This window comes from Camelina sativa, chromosome 10 (genome assembly GCF_000633955.1).
Source record: "Camelina sativa cultivar DH55 chromosome 10, Cs, whole genome shotgun sequence".
Lineage (NCBI taxonomy): Eukaryota > Viridiplantae > Streptophyta > Magnoliopsida > Brassicales > Brassicaceae > Camelina > Camelina sativa.
The window spans coordinates 3,990,354-3,999,235 of NC_025694.1; the positions used below are offsets into that span (position 1 = coordinate 3,990,354).

General features: G+C 34.1%; 3 protein-coding genes across 3 annotated transcripts in view; all 3 read right to left on the reverse strand.

The window, feature by feature from the left end:
* Positions 2,403 to 3,373, reverse strand: LOC104716951. Its single transcript, XM_010434436.2, has 2 exons — positions 3,083 to 3,373; positions 2,403 to 2,997 (listed from the first exon to the last, which is right to left on the reverse strand). The coding sequence occupies exons 1-2, from the start codon at positions 3,186 to 3,188 to the stop codon at positions 2,594 to 2,596; spliced, it is 510 nt and encodes a 169-aa protein (XP_010432738.1). The 5' UTR covers positions 3,189 to 3,373; the 3' UTR covers positions 2,403 to 2,593.
* LOC104716952 overlaps positions 4,433 to 8,882 on the reverse strand; it is a 6,174-nt gene continuing 1,724 nt past the window's right edge. Inside the window, exon 5 of the mRNA XM_010434438.2 lies at positions 4,433 to 4,791. Within this exon, the coding sequence (XP_010432740.1) occupies positions 4,624 to 4,791 (168 nt within the window). The 3' untranslated portion in view covers positions 4,433 to 4,623. The remainder of the gene's footprint in view (positions 4,792 to 8,882) is intronic.
* On the reverse strand, positions 6,735 to 8,271 carry LOC104716954. The gene is made up of 4 exons (XM_010434439.2): positions 7,994 to 8,271; positions 7,745 to 7,859; positions 7,415 to 7,529; positions 6,735 to 7,329 (listed from the first exon to the last, which is right to left on the reverse strand). The coding sequence occupies exons 1-4, from the start codon at positions 8,092 to 8,094 to the stop codon at positions 6,926 to 6,928; spliced, it is 735 nt and encodes a 244-aa protein (XP_010432741.1). The 5' UTR covers positions 8,095 to 8,271; the 3' UTR covers positions 6,735 to 6,925.

The window sequence follows — 8,882 nt, forward strand, 5'->3', positions numbered from 1 at the left end:
ATATTGACAACTCGATCTTTATGCAGGAAAATACTTAACCACACGAATTTCTTATGTTGTTGACAAATAAACAATAACCACGTATTTATTTTATGTTACATATCTAAATATGTATCATGATACGTCATGATTTTATGAATGCATAGATTATTACGTATGTAGGCATGTGTGTTTACAAGAATCAACAAAGCTTATCTTAGCATATCATTTTTAACAAAATAAAAATCTTATTGTGAACATTGTTAAGATAAGTTTATGAAAAGATTTTGATAATCTTGACACATGTAGTTCGTCATGTCTGTTCCACTACAATCATACGAATGATCTCATTTGATATCATCATGAACGTGGAAACCGTCAACATATGACTAAGATTTCTCTCTGCATTTTTTAATTAGTTATTACCTAATTCATCAATAATGGTTCGTTTAAGTCCAAGAAATATAATAATTGTTATTATAATATACTAAAAATTAGAATCCATGAGAAGTGAGAACGGTCCTTTCGTGTCAAACTAATACGTAGAGAGTCAATTGGTTCACGATTAAAGTTGGAACTACNTGTTAGGGATCAAGGTTTGGAGTTTTCTATAGTTGACAAGAAAGCAAAACATAAGTTGAAACAAGTTTGATTCCACACATTATTTTCAAAATACCATTTTCTGATTCTTTTTGTCATTTTGGATATCGACATTAAGTAAAATTATTGTCTATTGATGAAGTGTATATCTAAAAATAAAAACACGTTGAAATACTAAGTATTTTTCAAGCCGTAAAATTACACGATATACATATGTCGAAGGAATGTATCTATCCATCGAATTCCTTATCATATAAAATATGTGGTACAATACTACGTAAAGTGACGTATCCTTAACTTTTTATCCGTTGTAAGAAGATACAACATGTTTTACATAAAAATGCAAACTATTAATTATAAAATGAAAATCTGCTATTTATATTGACAACTCGATCTTTATGCAGGAAAATACTTAACCACACGAATTTCTTATGTTGTTGACAAATAAACAATAACCACGTATTTATTTTATGTTACATATCTAAATATGTATCATGATACGTCATGATTTTATGAATGCATAGATTATTACGTATGTAGGCATGTGTGTTTACAAGAATCAACAAAGCTTATCTTAGCATATCATTTTTAACAAAATAAAAATCTTATTGTGAACATTGTTAAGATAAGTTTATGAAAAGATTTTGATAATCTTGACACATGTAGTTCGTCATGTCTGTTCCACTACAATCATACGAATGATCTCATTTGATATCATCATGAACGTGGAAACCGTCAACATATGACTAAGATTTCTCTCTGCATTTTTTAATTAGTTATTACCTAATTCATCAATAATGGTTCGTTTAAGTCCAAGAAATATAATAATTGTTATTATAATATACTAAAAATTAGAATCCATGAGAAGTGAGAACGGTCCTTTCGTGTCAAACTAATACGTAGAGAGTCAATTGGTTCACGATTAAAGTTGGAACTACTTGGATCAACTTTTAGGTAAGACATAAATTATAAGTATTATTTTGTTTCTTGTACTTATACATAAATTAAATATCTTATTGGACAAGGTTGGGCAATGAGAAAGGAAAGCTTTACTCATAATCCAATGAGAAGTTACTTTTGTGACAAAAATGAGTAAATTACAAAAAGCTTTACCCTATTTTTAAATCTTACTTTGCCAAATTTTCAACAATGGACTGCTAGGGAAAATGCTGATAAGGGTTTCGTTCCACACAGGTTATTAAGATTTTTATTAGATGAAATTAAAAATTGACGAGGTCTTCCAGGTTGTCAAGGAATTAGTATAGTAGTGCTCCTGGAATTGAAATGAGTTCAATGGTTACTAACTTTTTATAAAAGATAATCTTCCCTTTCTTTTTTTATAAGTTATAATATGAAATCATAGATTTATACATTTGTCTATCTCAAAAAATGTATTCATATTTATACAAAAGATTTGGTTGTTAAGACTTTTCTTCTTTGATTCAAATTCGAGTCTATGTAATCCAGCTGGATGATGATATGAAACTATAGAACAATCTTCACTTATATAGTTAATTAATTTATCTGTATTTTTGAATCTCATCTGATGATTGTTCACTGGGATTTTCTATTGTACAACTACCAACATTTAATTTTCAGCCCACTGGCAACTAAATGGGCCTAAATTGAGTTGGCTCAGAAAAGCCCATATCAGTCCTAGAGTCATCGTCGGTCCACAAGGGATCAGACGGAGTCTGTCTAACTAGCGTCTCTCGGTGGAGAATCCAATGTAGCCCATGTAGGGCATGATGTTGACTGGGATGATGATTGTTCACTGGGATGATGTTGTGAAAACAGAGGTGTAGAATGGGCACTTCTCGAACTGTGCAATCTTGAAGTCAGTTGATTCGAGACTGATGCAGGTGAAAGGAAAAGAAGAAGAGTTTCATTGGACTGTTTTTGTTTACTTACAAACACCTAAACCCTAGAGTGGAGACTAAACGACCTAACCTAAGCGTACACATTCCTTCTGACACAAGACTCGCTAAACAAAACTCAATCTTTGCCCTCCTTTTCAGCTGTAGTTGTTGCTGCTGCTGCTTATCTTACTTCGTTTTTGAGTAGGCTTACTAGGACCTAAGCGCAGAGATAGATCACATTCACACCCACCAAAGGTAACGCCACCGGCTGCATCTTTGACACTCGCCGGTCTGCTGTTTTTGGACTTGCACGAGTCAGGGATTTGCCGGAATGAATAGCATAAAGGGTAGGCTGAGTACTTGGAAACAGGACATTTCTCGACCCGCTTCTCTTGTGCTACTGCAACAAGATTCTTTGGAACAAAGTTGTTCGGTTTCATGAATACTTGGGATAAAATGTTGTTCAAGTTAGTTGAGTCTTGGCTAAGATAACATCTCGGGTTAATGTTCCGTTGGCTCCTAGGAGTTTTCCTTGGCGTGCACCCCAAATGCAATGCAGCTACAGAAAAAATAAACAAGACTTGCTCACTGATCTGAGCAAATAATCCTCAAGAAGTCGAATAAACAGAGATTGTATTGTATACCTTCTATACAAGGCTGAAGATATTCCCCAGTTTCGGTGGTCTCATCAAGTCGTATGATGGTGTTGATGGCTTCGTTTGTACGGTCTAAAAGGGTCTTCAGGTCCATATACTCAGCCTAACATAAAAAAAAAAGCCACTACAACTATATCAAAAAGATTCCCCAAATGGAACACATTAATTTAAGTACAAATCTAAAATTCTCTCTACCAATTCCATAAATAGTGACATTAAATCTTACTGGTCAAAGAGGGCAATAAAAAGCAATACATAAAAATTGGAAACAATCTTTCTTTGAACAAATATAGAAATTAAAAGNCATCAATAATGGTTCGTTTAAGTCCAAGAAATATAATAATTGTTATTATAATATACTAAAAATTAGAATCCATGAGAAGTGAGAACGGTCCTTTCGTGTCAAACTAATACGTAGAGAGTCAATTGGTTCACGATTAAAGTTGGAACTACTTGGATCAACTTTTAGGTAAGACATAAATTATAAGTATTATTTTGTTTCTTGTACTTATACATAAATTAAATATCTTATTGGACAAGGTTGGGCAATGAGAAAGGAAAGCTTTACTCATAATCCAATGAGAAGTTACTTTTGTGACAAAAATGAGTAAATTACAAAAAGCTTTACCCTATTTTTAAATCTTACTTTGCCAAATTTTCAACAATGGACTGCTAGGGAAAATGCTGATAAGGGTTTCGTTCCACACAGGTTATTAAGATTTTTATTAGATGAAATTAAAAATTGACGAGGTCTTCCAGGTTGTCAAGGAATTAGTATAGTAGTGCTCCTGGAATTGAAATGAGTTCAATGGTTACTAACTTTTTATAAAAGATAATCTTCCCTTTCTTTTTTTATAAGTTATAATATGAAATCATAGATTTATACATTTGTCTATCTCAAAAAATGTATTCATATTTATACAAAAGATTTGGTTGTTAAGACTTTTCTTCTTTGATTCAAATTCGAGTCTATGTAATCCAGCTGGATGATGATATGAAACTATAGAACAATCTTCACTTATATAGTTAATTAATTTATCTGTATTTTTGAATCTCATCTGATGATTGTTCACTGGGATTTTCTATTGTACAACTACCAACATTTAATTTTCAGCCCACTGGCAACTAAATGGGCCTAAATTGAGTTGGCTCAGAAAAGCCCATATCAGTCCTAGAGTCATCGTCGGTCCACAAGGGATCAGACGGAGTCTGTCTAACTAGCGTCTCTCGGTGGAGAATCCAATGTAGCCCATGTAGGGCATGATGTTGACTGGGATGATGATTGTTCACTGGGATGATGTTGTGAAAACAGAGGTGTAGAATGGGCACTTCTCGAACTGTGCAATCTTGAAGTCAGTTGATTCGAGACTGATGCAGGTGAAAGGAAAAGAAGAAGAGTTTCATTGGACTGTTTTTGTTTACTTACAAACACCTAAACCCTAGAGTGGAGACTAAACGACCTAACCTAAGCGTACACATTCCTTCTGACACAAGACTCGCTAAACAAAACTCAATCTTTGCCCTCCTTTTCAGCTGTAGTTGTTGCTGCTGCTGCTTATCTTACTTCGTTTTTGAGTAGGCTTACTAGGACCTAAGCGCAGAGATAGATCACATTCACACCCACCAAAGGTAACGCCACCGGCTGCATCTTTGACACTCGCCGGTCTGCTGTTTTTGGACTTGCACGAGTCAGGGATTTGCCGGAATGAATAGCATAAAGGGTAGGCTGAGTACTTGGAAACAGNGCTTGACTCATTTTCTTACCATCATTATTTTTCTTTAATAATATTTCATTAAATTGTTAGGGATCAAGGTTTGGAGTTTTCTATAGTTGACAAGAAAGCAAAACATAAGTTGAAACAAGTTTGATTCCACACATTATTTTCAAAATACCATTTTCTGATTCTTTTTGTCATTTTGGATATCGACATTAAGTAAAATTATTGTCTATTGATGAAGTGTATATCTAAAAATAAAAACACGTTGAAATACTAAGTATTTTTCAAGCCGTAAAATTACACGATATACATATGTCGAAGGAATGTATCTATCCATCGAATTCCTTATCATATAAAATATGTGGTACAATACTACGTAAAGTGACGTATCCTTAACTTTTTATCCGTTGTAAGAAGATACAACATGTTTTACATAAAAATGCAAACTATTAATTATAAAATGAAAATCTGCTATTTATATTGACAACTCGATCTTTATGCAGGAAAATACTTAACCACACGAATTTCTTATGTTGTTGACAAATAAACAATAACCACGTATTTATTTTATGTTACATATCTAAATATGTATCATGATACGTCATGATTTTATGAATGCATAGATTATTACGTATGTAGGCATGTGTGTTTACAAGAATCAACAAAGCTTATCTTAGCATATCATTTTTAACAAAATAAAAATCTTATTGTGAACATTGTTAAGATAAGTTTATGAAAAGATTTTGATAATCTTGACACATGTAGTTCGTCATGTCTGTTCCACTACAATCATACGAATGATCTCATTTGATATCATCATGAACGTGGAAACCGTCAACATATGACTAAGATTTCTCTCTGCATTTTTTAATTAGTTATTACCTAATTCATCAATAATGGTTCGTTTAAGTCCAAGAAATATAATAATTGTTATTATAATATACTAAAAATTAGAATCCATGAGAAGTGAGAACGGTCCTTTCGTGTCAAACTAATACGTAGAGAGTCAATTGGTTCACGATTAAAGTTGGAACTACTTGGATCAACTTTTAGGTAAGACATAAATTATAAGTATTATTTTGTTTCTTGTACTTATACATAAATTAAATATCTTATTGGACAAGGTTGGGCAATGAGAAAGGAAAGCTTTACTCATAATCCAATGAGAAGTTACTTTTGTGACAAAAATGAGTAAATTACAAAAAGCTTTACCCTATTTTTAAATCTTACTTTGCCAAATTTTCAACAATGGACTGCTAGGGAAAATGCTGATAAGGGTTTCGTTCCACACAGGTTATTAAGATTTTTATTAGATGAAATTAAAAATTGACGAGGTCTTCCAGGTTGTCAAGGAATTAGTATAGTAGTGCTCCTGGAATTGAAATGAGTTCAATGGTTACTAACTTTTTATAAAAGATAATCTTCCCTTTCTTTTTTTATAAGTTATAATATGAAATCATAGATTTATACATTTGTCTATCTCAAAAAATGTATTCATATTTATACAAAAGATTTGGTTGTTAAGACTTTTCTTCTTTGATTCAAATTCGAGTCTATGTAATCCAGCTGGATGATGATATGAAACTATAGAACAATCTTCACTTATATAGTTAATTAATTTATCTGTATTTTTGAATCTCATCTGATGATTGTTCACTGGGATTTTCTATTGTACAACTACCAACATTTAATTTTCAGCCCACTGGCAACTAAATGGGCCTAAATTGAGTTGGCTCAGAAAAGCCCATATCAGTCCTAGAGTCATCGTCGGTCCACAAGGGATCAGACGGAGTCTGTCTAACTAGCGTCTCTCGGTGGAGAATCCAATGTAGCCCATGTAGGGCATGATGTTGACTGGGATGATGATTGTTCACTGGGATGATGTTGTGAAAACAGAGGTGTAGAATGGGCACTTCTCGAACTGTGCAATCTTGAAGTCAGTTGATTCGAGACTGATGCAGGTGAAAGGAAAAGAAGAAGAGTTTCATTGGACTGTTTTTGTTTACTTACAAACACCTAAACCCTAGAGTGGAGACTAAACGACCTAACCTAAGCGTACACATTCCTTCTGACACAAGACTCGCTAAACAAAACTCAATCTTTGCCCTCCTTTTCAGCTGTAGTTGTTGCTGCTGCTGCTTATCTTACTTCGTTTTTGAGTAGGCTTACTAGGACCTAAGCGCAGAGATAGATCACATTCACACCCACCAAAGGTAACGCCACCGGCTGCATCTTTGACACTCGCCGGTCTGCTGTTTTTGGACTTGCACGAGTCAGGGATTTGCCGGAATGAATAGCATAAAGGGTAGGCTGAGTACTTGGAAACAGGACATTTCTCGACCCGCTTCTCTTGTGCTACTGCAACAAGATTCTTTGGAACAAAGTTGTTCGGTTTCATGAATACTTGGGATAAAATGTTGTTCAAGTTAGTTGAGTCTTGGCTAAGATAACATCTCGGGTTAATGTTCCGTTGGCTCCTAGGAGTTTTCCTTGGCGTGCACCCCAAATGCAATGCAGCTACAGAAAAAATAAACAAGACTTGCTCACTGATCTGAGCAAATAATCCTCAAGAAGTCGAATAAACAGAGATTGTATTGTATACCTTCTATACAAGGCTGAAGATATTCCCCAGTTTCGGTGGTCTCATCAAGTCGTATGATGGTGTTGATGGCTTCGTTTGTACGGTCTAAAAGGGTCTTCAGGTCCATATACTCAGCCTAACATAAAAAAAAAAGCCACTACAACTATATCAAAAAGATTCCCCAAATGGAACACATTAATTTAAGTACAAATCTAAAATTCTCTCTACCAATTCCATAAATAGTGACATTAAATCTTACTGGTCAAAGAGGGCAATAAAAAGCAATACATAAAAATTGGAAACAATCTTTCTTTGAACAAATATAGAAATTAAAAGGTAAGAAGAAGAAACCTCAGAATTGGCTTTGGAATACATGATTTCTTCAGCTCTCAAGACAACCACAGGGAGCTTCTCTTGCCATTCTGTGTTCTTCTTGGTGGATTGACTGTGAATCTCACAAACAATCCTATATATAAAAAAAAAAAGAATTCAAAGAAGAATTGAGCTGAAGAAACAAACAACAGAAAGAAAGACATGCACATACCTATACATACACACACACATATAGAGATACAAATTAAGTGAGTGAGAGAAGATGACCTGAAAATCTCTTGGATGAGCAAACCCCTCATGGGTTGGTGTCTGTCACTATGCCAAGCTCTTCTAATACAGTCGTACGGTCTTGGCCCTGGTCTCGGCATCTTTCTACCACTTTCTTTTTCTGTGAGTGAGAGAGAGAAAAAGAGACAAAGTGAGATTGTTTTTGTCTTCCCCTCTCCTCAGTTTTTCACTTCTCTCAATAATTTGAGTGTGGGGGAGAGAGGAGATAGTCCTGTCTATAGGGTTGCAGTCCAATAATTTACTAAATAAAAACTATAGCATTCACCTACTAGTATGTAACTGTTTGATTGATTTTTTGGACTGTGACCGGTCAATTTAAATAGGACAACTTGCGTCTAACTTGAGAGATGTTCCAATCATGTATTATTATTAAGGATTGATTCGGCTTTCACATTTTTAGTGGTCTCGTCTCTAATGAAAAAAAAAAAAAAAAAGCCAACGACTTACTTAATGCATATAGTTTAGTTTTACAAATCAGAAAAAAGCAAATCGTTTGGTTGAAGTAAAAATAAAGGAAAATCCTCAGAATTGCTTTCGTACCACTTCTAAGTTCTAAGCCATAATTTTCTCTGACATTGAAACATTCACGATGACGACAAAACTAATATACGAATTGACAAAAATAAAATAAAAATCAAAACTTGTTGCTGACAACAAATAAAATAGAGTAAAGAAGGTCTGAAAACATCAAGATTTGAAGACCCATCCTAACTTAAAAAAAAAAAACACTCAGAATGAAAACCACCTAAGTGTATGTGCCTCATCGTTAGTGTAAGGCCCAAAAAGTCAGATTTCAAGGCCCAACTCTAATGCATGTCGGCCACGTGGACCACCGTACAGAGAAACTCGTATCCAACCAAAGCTGTTG

Bases quoted from the DNA above. Each gene is read 5' to 3' on its own strand.
- LOC104716951 (XM_010434436.2), bottom strand. From the start codon at position 3,188: ATGGACCTGAAGACCCTTTTAGACCGTACAAACGAAGCCATCAACACC. The intron at 2,998-3,082 runs GTATACAATACA...TTTTTTCTGTAG, and splicing joins TCTTCAGCCTTGTATAGAAG to CTGCATTGCATTTGGGGTGC.
- LOC104716954 (XM_010434439.2), bottom strand. From the start codon at position 8,094: ATGCCGAGACCAGGGCCAAGACCGTACGACTGTATTAGAAGAGCTTGG. The intron at 7,860-7,993 runs GTCATCTTCTCT...TTTTATATATAG, and splicing joins CTCATCCAAGAGATTTTCAG to GATTGTTTGTGAGATTCACA. The intron at 7,530-7,744 runs GTTTCTTCTTCT...TTTTTATGTTAG, and splicing joins ATTCCAAAGCCAATTCTGAG to GCTGAGTATATGGACCTGAA.